Source organism: Panthera pardus, unplaced genomic scaffold (genome assembly GCF_024362965.1).
Source record: "Panthera pardus isolate Hobbes unplaced genomic scaffold, ASM2436296v1 HiC_scaffold_2, whole genome shotgun sequence".
NCBI lineage: Eukaryota > Metazoa > Chordata > Mammalia > Carnivora > Felidae > Panthera > Panthera pardus.
The window spans coordinates 98,952,725-98,971,502 of NW_026526765.1; the positions used below are offsets into that span (position 1 = coordinate 98,952,725).

Sequence of the window (18,778 nt, forward strand, 5' to 3'; positions counted from 1 at the left end):
ATTTAAAAAAGAACGAGAATAGCATCACTGAAGAAGTACGTTATGGTATAACTCTTGTTTGCTTTTATGAGTTTGTTGAATCCAGAAAATCCTTAAACAGTTAGTGAGCAACTTCTAACCCAAGGTTATTAAAGGTACTTAAGGGACCAGAAAGATGTTTAAAACCTGGTCCCTACCCTCAAATGTAGTGCACAAAGCCTTTCTGTGTATGTGGCAAAATTTTCAAATGTGTAGTCATCTTTCTTGAATTAAATGTCAATGAGTATTAATTTTATATACATAAACTTTTTTTGTGATTATCAAGATACAAATAATGAAGGCTTTTCTTTCTTTCCTCTTTTGCTCTCCTTCATTCATTGATATGTAGTGCATTCAGGTGGACAAGCTTTTTGGTGTTTTTAAAGATAATAATGAGGTTAATTAGATGAATGTAGTAGTGCTCCACAGGTATTCTTTTGAGCACTTTTTGATATATGTGAAAGTCACTTTACCAATTATTGTGACATTACAATAATTGTGTTAATTGCTATTTACAGGTGATTTCTAGCTTGTCTCATGCCATAGGCAAGCAAAAGGAAAGGATAGAGCTGATGAGAACATTCTTCCACTGGCGAATTGGCCATGTTAAATCCAGACAGGATGTAAGTATAAAAACAAAACAATAACTGACAGATACTAGACTTCTGAACTCAAAAGGGTGTAGGATCACATTTTGGAGCTCCTGTTAAAGTCAAAGAAAGATTTGTTTTCTAATAAATCAAAATGAATTTACAATTTAATGTTGCCTAGATTTTAAAGGAATTTGATTTTGGTGTATTTTGGAAAAAAATACCTCATATTTTATAGACCTATTGATCTATCATCCCCTACTTCATAGTAAGGATCATAACTGACTTACAAATGCCCTTGTCACGGAACCCTTTTAACAAATTTAAATTCAGATGTGATTGTGTGGAGAAGGAATTGATAATGTCTAACATATCATATGCTTCTTATATTGTTTCTGCTTCACACATGCCTGAATGTATCCATATAGTCTCTTCATAAAGAGGCACTACTGTATTGATACATTATAAAACTGATCCTTTGTTTTGTAGACTTGACTTAGAGTGAGAATCAAAGAAAGCCATGTCTGTGTAGCTTTTTAAAAATTATCTTTAGTTTATAATTTAACTGTGATTGTCTTTATTTTAGTTAAGTAAGAGTTGAATCAGTATAGCAGAGTAAATATAAACTGAGAGCGAGTAATAAATTATTGTATCAGAAGTGGAAAAGATGAGAGGATATGTATATCCCACAAGAAGACAGTATAGAGACTCAAGAGTATAGGGGATAGATGCATTGTGTGTGTGTGTGTGTGTGTGTGTGTGTGTATTTGATGTTTATGTGAGCCATGGAATGATCTCTCTGCATTTAGTTCTGAATACTTAAAGAAAAGGCTATTATTATTGTGGAACAGGATTTCTCCTTGAAGAATAATTCCTAGTGCTTTCATTTTTTTTATGAATCCCAATAGATTGAATCTACATTATCATAGAGAAAAGAGCTATTTAATGAGTATGCCGTATTTTGAAAGTTATTTACCAACTGACATAATCAGAATATATTATGTTTAAATGTTAGTGGACATAGTGGAGGCTGCCGTCAGTTTTTTTTTTTTTTTAATATATGACATTTATTGTCAAATTGGTTTCCATACAACACCCAGTGCTCATCCCAAAAGATGCCCTCTTCAATACCCATCACCTACCCTCCCCTCCCTCCCACCCCCCATCAATCCTCAGTTTGTTCTCAGTTTTTAAGAGTCTCCTATGCTTTGGCTCTCTCCCACTCTAATCTCTTTTTTTTTTTTTTTCCTTCCCCTCCACCATGGGTTTCTGTTAAGTTTCTCAGGATCCACATAAGAGTGAACACATATGGTATCTGTCTTTCTCTGTATGGCTTATTTCACTTAGCATCACACTCTCCAGTTCCATCCACGTTGCTACAAAGGGCCATATTTCATTCTTTTTCATTGCCACGTAGTACTCCATTATGTATGTAAACCACAATTTCTTTATCCATTCGTCAGTTGATGGACATTTAGGTTCTTTCCATAATTTGGCTATTGTTGAGAGTGCTGCTATAAACATTGGGGTACAAGTGCCCCTATGCCTCAGTACTCCTGTATCCCTTGGGTAAATTCCTAGTAGTGCTACTCTGCTGGGTCATAGAGTAGGTCTATTTTTAATTTTTGAGGAACCTCCACACTTTTCCAGAGCAGCTGCACCAGTTTGCATTCCCACCAACAGTGCAAGAGGGTTCCTGTTTCTCCACATCCTCTCCAGCATCTGTAGTCTCCTGATTTGTTCATTTTGGCCACTCTGACTGGCGTGAGGTGATATCTGAGTGTGGTTTTGATTTGTATTTCCCTGATGAGGAGCGAGGTTGAGCGTCTTTTCATGTGCCTGTTGGCCATCCGGATGTCTTCTTTAGAGAAGTGTCTCTTCATGTTTTCTGCCCATTTCTTCACTGGGTTATTTGTTTTTCGGGTGTGGAGTTTGGCGAGCTCTTTATAGATTTTGGATACTAGCCCTTTGTCCGATATGTCATTTACAAATATCTTTTCCCATTCCGTTTGTTGCCTTTTAGTTTTGTTGATTGTTTCCTTGGCTGTGCAGAAGCTTTTTATCTTCATGAGGTCTCAATAATTCATTTTTGCTTTTAATTCCCTTGCCTTTGGGGATGTGTCAAGTAAGAAATTGCTGCGGCCGAGGTCAGAGAGGTCTTTCCCTGCTTTCTCCTCTAGGGTTTTGATGGTTTCGTGTCTCACATTCAGGTCCTTTATCCATTTTGAGTTTATTTTTGTGAATGGTGTAAGAAAGTGGTCTAGTTTCATTCTTCTGCATGTTGCTGTCCAGTTCTCCCAGCACCATTTGTTAAAGAGACTGTCTTTTTTCCATTGATATTCTTTCCTGCTTTGTGAAAGATTAGTCGGCCCTACTTTTGTGGGTCTAATTCTGGGGTTTCTATTCTATTCCATTGGTCTTTGTGTCTGTTTTTGTGCCAATACCATGCTGTCTTGATGATGACAGCTTTGTAGTAGAGGCTAAAGTCTGGGATTGTGATGCCTCCTGCTTGGTCTTCTTCTTCAAAGTTACTTTGGCTATTCGGGGCCTTTTGTGGTTCCATATGAATTTTAGGATTGCTTGTTCTAGCTTCGAGAAGAATGCTGGTGCAATTTTGATTGGGATTGCATTGAATGTGTAGGTAGCTTTGGGTAGTATTGACATTTTGACAATATTCATTCTTCCAGTCCATGAGCAGGGAATGTCTTTCCATTTCTTTATATCTTCTTCAATTACCTTCATAAGGTTTCTATAGTTTTCAGCATACAGATCTTTTACATCTTTGGTTAGACTTATTCCTAGGTATTTTATGCTTCTTGGTGCAATTGTGAATGGGATCAGTTTCTTTATTTGTCTTTCTGTTGCTTCATTATTAGTATATAAGAATGCACCTGATTTCTGTATATTGATTTTGTATCCTGCAACTTTGCTGAATTCATGTATCAGTTCTAGCAGACTTTTGGTGGAGTCTGTCGGATTTTCCATGTATAATATCATGTCATCTGCAAAAAGTGAAAGCTTGACTTCATCTTTGCCAATTTTGATGCCTTTGATTTCCTTTTGTTGTCTGATTGCTGATGCTGATTCCAACACTGTGTTAAACAACAGCGGTGAGAGCGGACATCCCCGTCGTGTTCCTGATCTCAGGGGGAAAGCTCTCAGTTTTTTCCCATTGAGGATGATATTAGCTATGGGCTTTTCATAAATGGCTTTTATGATGTTTAAGTATGTTCCTTCTATCTCGACTTTCTCGAGGGTTTTTACTAAGAAAGGATGCTGAATTTTGTCAAATGCTTTTTCTGCATCGATTGACAGGATCATGTGGTTCTTATCTTTTCTTTTATTAATGTGATGTATCACGTTGATTGATTTGCGAATGTTGAACCAGCCCCGCATCCCAGGAATGAATCCCACTTGATCATGGTGAATAATTCTTTTTATAAGCTGTTGAATTCGATTTACTAGTATCTTATTGAGAATTTTTGCATCCATATTCATCAGGGATATTGGCCAGTAGTTCTCTTTTTTTACTGGGTCTCTGTCTGGTTTAGGAATCAAAGTAATACTGGCTTCATAGAATGAATCTGGAAGTTTTCCTTCCCTTTCTATTTCTTGGAATAGCTTGAGAAGGATAGGTATGATCTCTGCTTTAAACGTCTGGTAGAACTCCCCTGGGAAGCCATCTGGTCCTGGACTCTTATTTGTTGGGAGATTTTTGATAACCGATTCAATTTCTTCGCTGGTTATGGGTCTGTTCAAGCTTTCTATTTCCTCCTGATTGAGTTTTGGAAGAGTGTGGGTGTTTAGGAATTTGTCCATTTCTTCCAGGTTGTCCAGTTTGTTGGCATACAATTTCTCATAGTATTCCCTGATAATTGCTTGTATTTCTGAGAGATTGGTTGTAATAATTCCATTTTCATTCATGATTTTATCTATTTGGGTCATCTCCCTTTTCTTTTTGAGAAGCCTGGCTAGAGGTTTGTCAATTTTGTTTATTTTTTCAAAAAACCAACTCTTGGTTTCGTTGATCTGCTCTACCGTTTTTTTAGATTCTATATTGTTTATTTCTGCTCTGATCTTTATTATTTCTCTTCTTCTGCTGGGTTTGGGGTGTCTTTGCTGCTCTGCTTCTATTTCCTTTAGGTGTGCTGTTAGATTTTGTATTTGGGATTTTTCTTATTTCTTGAGATAGGCCTGGATTGCCATGTATTTTCCTCTCAGGACTGCCTTCGCTGCATCCCAAAGTGTTTGGATTATTGTATTTTCACTATCGTTTGTTTCCATATATTTTCTGCCATCAGTTTTTGAGTAGCTTTTTCAATTTAAAAAAATTGAAAATTGGAACTATTTCTTCAAAAGAATTTAAATTAGTTGATACAGGAAGAATGGTATATGTTTCTATTTAGATCTGCTTGGCCCTGTGTATGATGGCAAAGGGTGTAAATTAAATTAGTCTTGCTTCAGGTGGTGGCCACCAGGCTGAAGAGAGAGCAGTGGCACCTGAAATCACAGCCACTACCCTTTCTGTCTTGCACCCACTCTCTGTTCTTCTCTTAGGCCTACATTCAGCTAAATGGTCCTACAGATTCATAACTCTAATAACGGCACATTATTCCTTTTCTTTCATTTGCGCTTTATTTATTTATTTTTTTCCTCCTAACTTGAGTAGTTGCATAAAGCATTGATACAAGGATTGGAGGTTAGGTTCTGAAACGAGGCGAGGCTGGTTTTTCCCTTTCTATGAAAGCTGTGTGACATGGGCCGGTTCCTTAACCTCTCTCAGCCTGTTCTCCTGTCTGCACATGAGAAAAATATGATTACACAGGATTAAATGATAACATGTACACTGCTTACCACTGTGTTACATTATGTTTTTTAATATCATCGCCTATATATTTACCAGCCTACCGTGTTTTTGAGGTTGTATATTACTTTCATTTAGGTCTATGAAGGCAAACTAGCTGACCAGTACTTCCAGAGAACTTTACTGAAGAAAGTCTGGAAAGGCTGGCGATCCATAGTACAGAAGCAATGGAAAGATGTGGTGGAACGAGCTTGTCAAGCAAGAGCAGAAGAAGTTTGTGTCCAGATTTCCAACGATTATGAAACCAAAGTTGCTGCGGTAAACTTTTTTGTGTATACCTTCACTTTCTTTCAGTAAAAATAAAAAGGTGGATAGCATCACTCACTATTCGTTTATAGTTAGCCAGAGTGACCCGTTTCTCCAGTTCCATTTAATGTCACGTAGGTTCAAATGAGACTCCTGGGAAAGAACAACACTATTAAGTCAGACCTACAGACTTATTTACTCTGATCTAGGAACTCGTGTTTGATCTCGTGTATGTACATTTCCCTTGGAAACATAAATCACCCATAGACCCTTACATTTCTAAGAACGCGTACTCTTAGGCTTCTTCATTTGGCCTTTTTGAGCTGAAAATAAAGACTCAAAAGAAAAATGTTTATCCTTGTGCTAATTTAAGCAAATTGTGTTCCTATAAGGTTGATACAAAGCTGTTGTATATAAACTGAAGTTATTTTCCCATTGACTTTTATTTATAAAATAAACATCGTTTCCAAGGGAAAATATTTGAGACCCAAAATGAAGTTAATCCCTAGTGAAGAATGCGGTAGGCCTCTTGAAATCACATAGTCACAGAAAAACCTTTTTTCGTCATCATAGTACTAAGTTCTTAATGTTAAAAATAAGTTTCGTTGTACCAATAATTTTCTGCAATTCAAAATAACATACAAAAAAAAAATGCAGTCCCTTCAGATTTGGTCGATGGGAAAGAGTGTTTTACCTAATGTCACTTTGCACTTTAAGTTCTCTAAATGACATTTAGAGAAAGGAAGGAAGGGAGGAAATTCTGTTAATATTGCATTTAGGTATTTTTTTCTGAAGAGGTGAGAGTTTGTGGCTCTTCATGTATTTTGGGTGTTATTCTGCATGAATGTTTTATGGTAAGAAATGACATATCTTTATAAGTAAAACACATCAGCACCCTTTGGTGGGACTGGTATGAAATTTTCCTTGTTTGAACCTCCATCTTACAGTTAGGAATGAGGTAAGATGCACCTTTTAAAATAAATTGAGATGCATAGTGGAAGAGGTGTGCGGTAAAGTGTTTTTAGTGTTTGACACAAAAGTGACTTCACAGCTCAACAAGATGGCCACACCGGCAGTGCCAGCCCCAGCCCCCGCCCCCACCCCTGCCCCAGCCCCACAGCCTCAGCGCCGCTTCTGGCTCCAACACCAGCTCCAGCCTCCTCCTCATACCCGGCAGCTGCATTGGCTAGGACCATGGGCTGGGTCAGACCCCAGCACAGACCCAGTGCGGTCACTGCCTGGTCCTGCCCTGTCAGGCCCCCACCCCAGCAGCCGTGCGGTCGGGCTCCACCTGGTCATTTGGCCTCTGTTGCGGACAGCCACAAGACACTCAGTGAAGGTGCTGCCCAAGTTATTGGGACCCTGCTGGGACCTGTTGACTAGCATTCAGTGGAAGTCACAAACTGCCTTTTAGTGCTGCACAGTGAGTCAGAAGATGAGGTGGCTGTTGACATGGCATTCACTAAGCACATGTGTGAATTACCAAGAAAGTCTCTCCAGATGAGCTCATCCTGGGCTGGTACGCCACAGGCCGTGACTTCATAAAGCATTCTGTGCCGATTCAGGAATACTACAGCCCTGAAGCTCCCAACCCCATTCACCTCAGGAATGGCTACCTATGTCGGCACTTTAATGGGTGTCCCTGGGGGGATGTCCACACCTCTGACAGTGAACTATGCATATTCTGACACTGAACACATCGCAGTTGACCAGATCACGAAGACCTGTTTTAGCCCCAACCCAGTGATCAGACTCTCAAGCAACTTGCAGCAAGTAGGAGGGGCATCGGCTGGCATCTAGGATGCCCTGAGCACAGTGTTGTGGTATGCAGAGGACGTGCTGTGTGGAAAGCCGTCAGCTGACGATACTGTGGGCCGCTTCTTAATGAATCTGGTTAACCAAGTACCCAAGATAGTTCCTGATAACTTTGAGACCATGCTCAACAGCAACATCTGCAACCTGCTAATGGTGACCTGCCTGGCCAATCTCACACAGTCACAGATTGCCGTGAGAAACCTTTAAACCTGTCAGCGGGCCCCAAGCAGCACTCCTGCCAGTCTGGGCCCCCCTAGGACTCAGAATGGAATGAAGTAGAATGGTTTCCTTATAGTCTGAGTCATACGGAGTCCGTCAACTGCTTGTGACTTTAAATAAACATAGCTTACTCTTTTGTAAAAAAAAAACAAAAAACAAAAAACACTTCACAGTATAAGGCTGATTTTTGAACAGTAAATAATATCCTTCCTTGTATCTCAAATCTTTTTCTTCTTTTTAAAAATTCCCCTTATTTAGTTATCTGGAGCTTTGGAAAATGCAAAAGCTGAGATCCAAAGAATGCAGCATGAAAAAGAGCATTTTGAAGATTCCATGAAGAAAGCTTTCATGAGGGGGGTGTGTGCATTAAATCTCGAAGCTATGACTATATTTCAAAACAAAGGCGATACAGGTTAGTATTTAAGGTTCTCTGTCTACTTTGAAAAGGATTTGAGGATATTTCAGTGATTGGTGTGGTCTGTAATACTAATTTTCTGCAAAGAATAGGCCTTGACCAGGTACTGGTATTTTTTTTAATTGTTTTTATTTTTTTAGATTTTTTAAATAAATTTTTTAAAGTTTATTTATTTTGAGAGAGAGAGAGAGAGAGAGAGAGTGAGCATGAGTGGGGTAGGGGCAGAGAGAGAGAGAGAGAGAGAGAGCATGAGTGGGGTAGGGGCAGAGAGAGAGAGAGAGAGAGAGAGAGAATCCCAAGCAGGCTCTGCACTGTCAGCGTCGAAATCACGAACTTTGACATTATGACCTGAGCCGAAATCAAGAGTCGGACACTTAACCGACTGAGCCACCCAGGTGCCCCCAGGTATGGGTAGTTTTAACTTCATGGTATCATAATCTGCCATAAAAATCACTTAGTCTTGGTTACTTATGGTATCTTAGATATGATCAAGTAAACAGTCAACTCTTAAGTGTTTAGGGTCAATGTTAAAATGATGTTTTGAATGTATAACATTATTTTAAGGCTCTTTTAACTAATAATTGCAGTACCTTTAAGTACAAAATTTGTATTTGTTGATCAAATAGCCAAATTCTTTGGACTATTTTGTTGATGAAATATTTATCTAGTCATGGTGTCCCATTTTAAATATTGCTTGTCTTTGGGGTGCCTGAGTGGCTTAGGAGGTTGAGTGTCTGACTTCAGCTCAGGTCACGATCTCATGGCTTGTGAGTTCGAGCCCCCATCGGACTTTGTGCTGACTTCTCAGAGCCTGGAGCCTGCTTTGGATTCTGTGTCTCTGTCTCTGCCCCTTCCCTGCTCATGCTCATGCTCCTGCTCTGTCTCTGTCTGTCTGTCTGTCTGTCTCTCAAAAATAAACATTAAAAAAATTTTTTTTAAATTGCTTGTCTTCAATTTAAGAGATGCCTCAACTGAAACTGAAATATAAATATAGGCCTATCTACAGAAGTCAAATAAAATAATTTTATTTTAAGAAAAGTCCATGTGTTGGCTGGAATCTGTGTGGATTGTGTCATTGTTTTTTCAGCATGGCTTAGAAAAGCAAATCACACGAATCCTTTGTCACCAATTTGCACCGAGGCCTATTTTCCTTATTGGGTTTTAGTTTTCTTCTCTGAACAAAGAAGATAATATAAATCTTCCCTACCTGTTCACAAAGGATTCTTGAGGAAATGCAGTGAAATATAATTGAAAGCTCTTTAAAAGACAAAAAATACTTTGACATGTAAGATGATAAGTAATGGCATAATTATTGTAGTCTGAAGTCAGCCTGTTTTATGTAAGTACATGAACATTTTTTGCAGCATTTCTTCACATTAAATCCTATTTGAGACTCACACTTTATGAGACAGTTTCATTTTGTAACACCATTAATATTCCAGTCCAGGGAATAACTTTTCTGTGGTTGTCATAACCTTAATTTTCAGGCATCATCAAACATTTATTATGCAAATTGTTCATGTTGTGGATGCTAGGAAGTTAAGGCAGATAACTTTTTTCTGAAGCAGTCATGGTGTGTGGCCCACATGCAGGTTCAAAACTTAGAATCCCAGAATCTCAAGGCTGACTAGTTTATCTTGCTAATATCCAAAGGAATTGATTTTTCCAGTATGGTCTTTCAATTCAGTGTCAACACTAAAAACAAACTCACCACCACCACGAGTTGTCATTATTAGTAAGTTGTATGTATTAAATTGAAGAATTTAATTACCTACTTATAACAGATCCTAGGTTTCACAAGTGACAAAGTTTATCATTAGAACTTCCTATATTCAGGGGCACCTGGGTGGCTCAGTCGGTGAAGCGTCCAACTTCAGCGCGTGTCATGATCTCGCGGTTTATGAGTTCAAGCCCCACATCAGGCTCTGTGCTGACAGCCCAGAGCCTGGAGCCCACTTCGGATTCTGTGTCTCCTTCTCTCTCTGCCCCTCCCCCACTCATGCTCTGTCTCTCTTTGTCTCTGAAAATAATAAACATTTTTAAAAAATGAAAAAAAAAATAAGAACTTCCTACATTCAATTATAAGAGACCTCTTTCTCATAACCTATGTAAGCAGGTTATGAATTGACTGCTTTTTACCACCTTTAATAAATTTACCATCTTAAATTTTAAATTCAAATACAGCTTTGTCTCCTACAGGCAAATATCCACAACAGGATTTGGAGAAAATGTATTCTGATAATTACACAACATGATTTGTTTTGCCCCTGTTGCTTTTAAATCTCCTTTTATCCACAACTAATGCCAAGTTCTGGGATCTCAACTGTTTTGAGTGGCCTGGTGCTTTGTCGATCATCACAATGGGGGATAAAATTGACAGGAATAGTGAGATACACACTAGCAATAGTGTTGGTGGAGCTCCCAAAGGCAGAAGTTCAGTGTAACCTCATGCTGGATTTGCTCTGTGATGTGTAATTTTCTGGCATTCTATTAACAGGTTTAAAAAATTTTTAATTCTCACTAGGGAAAAAAATACTTTTGGCCCCATTTCTCCCCCTAAAACAACTGTTGTTTATAATGCACTGTTCCTGAGGCATCTGGGTCGCTCAGTCAGTTGAGTATACAACTCTTGATTTCAGCTGAGGTCATGATCCCACGGGCCTGGGATCGATTCCCGCATCAGCTCCACGCTGAGCATGGAGCCTGCTTGGGATCCTTTCTCTTCCCCACTCTCTCTGCCCCTACCCCGCCCGTGTGCACCCTCTGTCTCTCAAAATAAGTAAACATTAAAGAAAATAATGCAGTATTCCTGACGTACCTATCTTGTCATAGCAAAATACTGGTTTTTTTTTTATGTCTCCCGACTCTGCTGTCCATGATCTAAGTGCATCTCATGCTGTGCAGTATCCTATATCTTAAAGGTTGGAAATTAGAAGTTTTATGAAGAAGGCAAAATATGACCGCAAAAATGACCCTTTAAAATGATACCGGCCAAATATTAAAGCAATTTTGGGAACAGTAGAAAAATCCTTTACAGATGAAAAAACTTATCCCATTTAAAGCGAGAATAATTATTAAACTTACAGCGATTGACCAAAATGGAACTGCATAAATCAGCTCACATTAACAAGTTAGTCAGCTACCTCTATTCCAGGGAATATCATTGTGAGACCTGATGTTTGTACAGGTTCCGCAGATGAGAAGTCTTCCACCCACCTAAAAAGACACAGTCTGAATTACTTACTGTCAAAAACATGTTAAAACTATGTTTTTAAAACAAAATGGTGCTTTTACACTGAGTTAGTCCCTCTCATCAGAGGATTTCAAAGGACATGTCCCTTAGAATCCTAATTAAACTTCATTAATGAGGTGCTATTACTCTGTTTTATATAAAGATAGCCTAAGAGAAGGACTTACACAGAGAAGTCTCTGGGTGGAAAGTGGACATCGAAAACCATTTAAACATAGGGGTCTAGAGGTTTAGAGTCTGAGTGGCTCATTCTGAGTGGCTCAGACGCCTGAGTGGCTAGGCATCCGACTTCAGCTCGGGTTGTGGTCTCACAGTTCGTGAGTTGGAACCCCACATCGGGCGCTTGGGTGGCTCAGTCAGTTAAACATCTGACTTTTGATTTTGGCTCATGTCATGATTTCATGGTTCGTGGGTTTAAGCCCTGTGTAGGGCTCTGTGCTGACAGTGCAGAGCCTCCTCGGGATTCTCTCTCCCTCTCTCTGTCCCTCCCTGACTCTCTCTCTCTTACAAAAAAAAAAAAAAAAAAAAAAGGCGGGGCACCTTGATGGCTCAGTCAGTTGAATGTACAGATTTAGCTCAGGTCATGATCTCATGGTTCCTGGGTTCAAGCCCCACGTCTGACTCTGTGGTGACAGCTCAGAGCCTGGAGCCTGCTTCTGATTCTGTCTCCTTCTCTCTCTCTCCCCTCCCCGGCTCAAGCTCTGTCTCTCTCTCTCTAAAACATTAAAAAACAAACAAACAAACAAAAAACACATGGGCGTCTATAATGCCCTGTGTTCACACATTCTCAATTGTCTCAGTGAATGAATTTCCAAACCCTCAACCCTGGTGTTAGATGCCACATACATACAATCTTTACTGGAAATGTTAACTAATTCTCATATTGGGGAGAAAAATATAAAATTTGAAGAAACCCTTTGCCCTAGCTTCTGGAAGCTGATGTTACTCACTCCTTTGATATAAGGGTAAGGTTCATTTTTGAGAAATCATTATGTAGAATATCAGTAAAATTAGTTAAGTGTACAAATATATTTTTAATTCATGATTTATATAAATCTCTTTGGAAGAATCAATTTTGTCTACAATGTTAAAAGTAAAAATTTTAGTGTTACTTATTGATTTATTATTTTTTGCTGAAAAATCAAATTTAAAACATTGAATTTTAGGGTACCTGGGTAGCTCTGGTTGAGCGACTGACTCTTGATTTCGGCTCAGGTCATGATCTCACAGTCTGTGAGTTTGAGCCCCACATGGGGCTCCACGCTGACCGTGCAGAGCCTGCTTGGGATTCTCTCTCTCAAAATAAATAAATAAACTTAAAAAAAAAAATACATTGATTTTGTTTGGATAGTAGCAATAAATGGAAATAAAAGGGTATAGTGTTATCAGAAAACAATTCTGAAGATCTAAATACGAGGCCATTTATCAGGACAGTTGTATGAAATAATGCAGAAGGACATAAATAATATGGTCACATATTATTATGATGGCTGTTTTGGCAATATACTTTACTCAGCTGACATCATAGCAGAGTACATATTTTTATCTTTGACATAAGAGCAAATCTTCAGCTTTCACATATTGAAGGAAATGGTCTGAAGTCTTTAGTGGTTAATGCTGACACGAAACAGTTAATAATGATAAACTGTGTTAGTTAAGCATTGTATGCAATACATGACAAATTTCTACATCTTCTTTAGAACTAAATTTTAGCTACTATGTATTTTCGTTGTTGGGGGCATAAAGGTCATCTTAACTTGTAAGAAGTTTAATGGAATTAATTTGTGATTGATAGGGACAGACTTCACAAATAAAAAAGAAGAGTATGGTCCTGGTGTTCAAGGAAAAGAACATTCTGCTCATTTGGATCCTTTGGCCCCTCCGATGCCCTCACTGATTGTGCCGCCACCATCCCCACCAGCAGCCGCCATGGGAGCAGCCTGTGCTGCCACATTTCCCTCTGCTGCTTCCATCACTTCTGCCGGGGCTGCTTCTGCTTCCTCTGCTCACCTTCCTGTTACCTCAACTCTGGGTGCTGGATCTGCAGCCACTGCTGGACCAGAAGAAATGGTTAGTACAGTTAATGCAGGTGCCCGAGTGGGAAAACAGCTGAAAACCCGACTGTATATTGGATATTTTTAACTTAGAACATGTTTTCCCATGGAGGAAAAGTCTGTATGGTATTTAGGCCAAGCCATAGAAAATATTTAATATACAAAGTGGCTAAAACAATTTATAATGAAGGGGCCCCTGGGTGGCTCAGTTAGTTGAGCATCCAACTTCGGCTCAGGTCATGATCTCACAGTTCATGAGTTTGAACCCCTCGTTGGTCTCTGTGCTGACAGCCCAGAGCCTGGAGGCTGCCTCCGATTCTGTGTCTCCCTCTCTCTCTGTCCCTCCTCCACTCGCATTCTGTCTCTCTCTTTCTCTCAAAAATAAACATTAAAAAAATTTTGTTAAACAATTTATAATGAAAATAATAGCTGAAACTTCTATTATAGTAGTGATAATTAAAAATAACTTTGTCATTTCACGTTTTTTCAAGAACTATTCAGGAAAAATAGATTTGAAAAAGAGAAGATGACAGGCTTTTTAATCTATTTTGAAGGGAACTCTCCTGGGTATTTTTCAAGGGCTTAGAAGATTACTGGCTCTTTTGTATATTTTGTATTCAGCTATACCTTTCCCTTTTCCTCGATGCATATATATCATTAACACTACTCTGTAGTTACTCCATCTTGATTGGATTAGGTTCTCATTTTTAATTCATAATTGGAATAAAGATAGGAATAATTTCTCCTAGAGTCACTTAGCTACTTTTAAGAGAAGTACATACAGTGTGGAACTACTGAATGGGGATGGAATATTTGTGTGAGAACTTGCCTGAAGGGGAATTGATCAAGCTAATTAATATAGAAGAGTTAACACAAAGTACATCAGGGTTCTGACTCCTCACCTTCTTCTTATTAAACCTGTGTTATTCAAAGAGTGATTCTCCATAGTGAGGGGAGTAGGGATACAACTGGACTTTTTTTTTTTTTTTTTTTTTTAACGTTTATTTTTGAGACAGAGACAGAGCATGAACGGGGGAGGGTCACAGAGAGAGAGAGACACAGAATCCGAAACAGGCTCCAGGCTCTGAGCTGTCAGCACAGAGCCCGACGTGGGGCTCGAACCCACGGACCGTGAGATCATGACCTGAGCCGAAGTCGGACGCTCAACCGACCGAGCCACCCAGGCGCCCCATGGACTTACTTCTATAGGGCTTTTTAAAAACACTGTGTCCTTCTTCCGTACTCTGGCTTGGCTTAGGCACAAAGGCATGTCTAGTATGATAAAGTTCCTGAGAGGATTCTGATTTGCTTGTGTCCTCCTCCTCCCTGGCCCTTACCATTTTCCTGAGAGTACAGAAGATCGCAGAATAGGTTTTATGTTGTATAGTTCCCCATCCAAAGGTGCCATTACCCTGGACAGCGCTCTGTAGGCATTCATTCAGCCAGCCAATTGGTCATCTTGAATATTCCAGCTGACTTGAATTTCTGCCTTGTGGAAGCTACTGACTGTGGGGAAAAATATGTTGAGATCTGCTATTATGTCTGCTCTTGATTCAAAGAGGTGAAAAAAATATAGCTGTTAAGAAAATTTTGAATGTGTGAGGGAGTTTTGACTTAGAAATAAGACACTAAAATTCAACTCTGACTTATGTTCAGCTGTGTTTATTTTTCATGATTACACATTTTGAAGTGTGATCCTATACAGATGATCTCATTTAAGTAAACACAGTGAGTGTCTATTTAAATTTCTGGTTTGTCATTCATGTTGCATATTCAGATAACCCACAGAGCTAGATTTTTCAAAATTCCCTTCAAATATGACTACACCATTTGTACATTTGCATTTATATATAAACCTGGATATATATGGGAAGAACTGAATGAATGAGTATGCTTACCACCTTTTTTGTTACTTTGTGAAACAGTGTGGTCACCTGAGATAATTTTGAAGTCTTTGCAACCTGAAAACACAATATAGTGTAGACAGCCCTTCCAACTACATCCTCCTTGATAAACAGATACACATTCAATTTTGTTCGCATAAATATAGCCTTTAGGGTTGGAGGAGAGGAAAATCAGAAGCAAATCAGTCTGTAAGTATACTGCTGGTTTTCTTCCTTGCTTATGTAATTATAATACTCAGATTCAGATTCCCCTCAAATGTGTCCTCTTGTTTTTGAAAAGAACCATAATAACAAAACTAGGAACAAGTATATTAGTTGGGTAACTTCTCTAATGCGAACCCATCATTGTTGGGACTGGGAAAGGAGAGACCTATGATCCAGGCCTGGTTATCTTTCTTTTCATTTTAATCACAGAGGCTTCCTATGAACATTCAAAACTTTTTCCCAATCTTCTTGGTATTTCCAGTAGCTAAAAGGAGGTGTATAACAGAGAACAAACTGCAGAGAACTGGGAAAACAGACAACTGGAAAAAGAAAGATTATCATCCTACTAAAATAACACCTTCATCTGTAAAATTCTTTCCTTTCTGCAGACATCCTCAGTATGTTAAATAAAATACCAGAATTTCCTGGTGGTAAGCACTTGTCAAGAAATAACAATTAGGCAGTTATTGCAGTTCACCAGTTTGAACAATAGGTGACCCTTTTTTCTTTTTCTGACTCACCGTTGGAATAGTTGAGGGGTTTTAGTTGGATTTTTAAACTCTTTAGTAAAGGTTCTCTCTTAACTTTCCTCTTCATCTGAATGGAAAGTGAAAGGATATCATTAGGCACTTGTCACTGCCCTCCTCATTCTATAAATGAGGAAACTGAGGTTTGGAGAGTGAGTGAGTTGCCTGTGGACACAATCAGTGACAGAATTCAGACTTTGACCGTTTGGCCACAGAGCCTTGTTTCTTAACCAACCATTGTCTCCATGTCAAATATTAAGATACAAACATTAAGTTTTAAAAATAGGTCATTTCCCTTTTCTTTCTTAATCCTTTTGATTTTGTTGCTTTTATTGATAGGGCATAAAATGCTAGCATTTCCATTTTTATAGCATTTTTTAAGTCAACTAAGCTCTTAGATAGATTTAATGAGATCCATCCTGACTGGGACCAGTAAGTTTGGTCATGGAGTCAAAAAGTCAGTTAAAAAAAGGTGTGTGTCGTGGGTGGGGGGAGACATCTGGGTGGCTCAGTCAGTTGAGCGTCTGACTTTGGCCTCAGGTCATCATGATTTAGTGGTTTGTGAATTCAGGCCCCACATTGTGCTCACTGCTGTCAGACTGTCAGCGCAGAGCCCGCTTTGGATCCTCTGTGCCCCTCCCCAGCTTGCGCTGTCCCCCAAATAAATAAATATATATATATTTTAAAGTCAGTTGGGGCGCCTGGGTGGCTCAGTCGGATAAGCATATGACTTTTGGTTTTAGCTCAGATCATGATCTCACGGTTTGTGGGTTCAAGCCCCATGTTGGGCTCTGCTGACAGTGTGAGGGGCCTTCCTGGGATTCTTTCTCTCTCTCCCTCTCTCTCTGCCCCTCCCCTACTCGTGCACACATTCTGGCTCTCAAAATAAATAAACATTAAAAAAATTATTTTAATTAAAAAGAAAAGTCATTTAAAGCAGGAAATTTTGAAAAGTTATATATACATATCTTAGGTGTTATTTTATGCTAAAACGTGTGTATTAATTTGCTAATTTTTAACATGGGACCAAACTGACTATGGGTTCCTAGACTGTAATTAAGCCATCTCTTTTATATAAGCTACATTCAGTGGATTATTTTTTATGTAATTTCCAATTTCAGTTTTTGTAAAGTAAAGCAAGAATCTATCAAAACTTGTAAGGCAATCTGATTACAGAACAAACCATTTGAAAACAAAAAGCTAAAAAATAAAACCAAAAGCTGACTTGGTAAACATGCAAGTCAGTTAAGACAATTATTAATTTAAGTAAATGCACACAAGTTTCTTTTTAAAGTCTTTATTTCCTTACTGGAGTATATGTTTTCATCTTACTGAAGATATTTTAAAACAGTTCTCAACTGGTTGGGTGAAGGTTATCAGCTGTGGGCATTCTTCCAACTACTGTAGTTTTCTCATTCCAAACGTCTCCCAGTCAAAACGTGTCCAGTTTCTTTTACATTCCTTCCGCCTCCGAGTGGGAACAGCTGTTATGGATGGGAGTGCTTACACCCTTCAAATGTGACTAGGCACAAATAAGGTTACCAGCTCAATTGTACTTCAGGTTGCAATTTTTCATAAAGTATGTTCTTACCAGCAATTAAATTTATATTTTACATTTTAAAATAGTTTTTAATATTAAGATACAGCACTTTATAGAATATATTTTATACCTTATTTTAATAAGAAATAGGATGAGGTTTCCTTAAGGTCAGAAGCATGAATTTAGTCCACAAAAACATGACTATAAATATTTTAGTATCTGAGTTTTAGTTTCTTAAATTCATAAGACCCGTAAAAGTTTAGATTAAATAGCCAAATAGTTTCTACAAGTATTATAGTGAGAAACAGTCCTCTAAATACCTCTCCCTAAATTCTATTAGCTCTTTCTCCTACTTACCTTTTAATTTCCTGACTAGTATGCTCATATCTTTATTTCCACATGCATCAATTATCCAGTATTACCTGTTGACTGATTATTATGGATGAAAGAATTGGCCTTTTTAAATACTATCCTAACCCTGTCCTTTTTCTGTATTTAAATGTAGATATTCCAAACTTTGCATTAAGTTAATATTTATGATGACTATTTAAATATAGCTAAGCTACGAATGTATACTATGCCTACATTTCCTTTCTGGTACAATTTTTTGTTCCTGGAATGTATTCCTTTGTTTTTCCCTTTGCTTGGTTTTCTGTGCAAGTGTAATTAAGTCTTTCCAAACTCTCCAAAGACTCTCCAAACCTCACTGAATGCTATTTTCCTAGAGTTCTCCCGACACATCAATATTCTACCATTTTAATTTTCCCAGAGACATTTCTCATGGAACCCACTATCATCTGTTTCAGTATACAGCCGTGACCATCTGCAGCTAGATGCAGATAATATGAAGAACTCAATGAACGATACCTCAGATGGACTATAACAGTGAGGAAAGATCACTATTTAGTAATATGGTGTGGGGAAAAATGGTTAGAGGGAAAATTAGATTAATAATTCACACTGAAATTTCAAATGTTTTAATAAGTTAAACCAAAATAAGTAAATGTTAGAAGAGTATAATGACCTCAGCTGCCTAAAGAAGGTTTGTTGATTACCTTATGGAAGAAATTAACAACAAAATTAGCTATAATTTTTTAAATTTATGTGCACTGAAAAATAAAACTGAGGGATG

General features: G+C 38.4%; 1 protein-coding gene and 1 pseudogene across 4 annotated transcripts in view; both read left to right on the forward strand.

Annotated features, from left to right (window-relative positions):
• POC5 (POC5 centriolar protein) overlaps positions 1-18,778 on the forward strand; it is a 45,356-nt gene that overhangs the window by 21,973 nt on the left and 4,605 nt on the right. For all 4 annotated transcript variants that reach the window (XM_019462982.2, XM_019462981.2, XM_019462983.2 and 1 more), the window contains 4 exons: positions 537-641; positions 5,551-5,730; positions 8,011-8,164; positions 13,213-13,487. In XM_019462982.2, coding sequence (XP_019318527.2) covers positions 537-641; positions 5,551-5,730; positions 8,011-8,164; positions 13,213-13,487 — 714 coding nt within the window. The remainder of the gene's footprint in view (positions 1-536; positions 642-5,550; positions 5,731-8,010; positions 8,165-13,212; positions 13,488-18,778) is intronic.
• Positions 5,737-7,995, forward strand: LOC109274983 (eukaryotic translation initiation factor 3 subunit F-like; annotated as a pseudogene).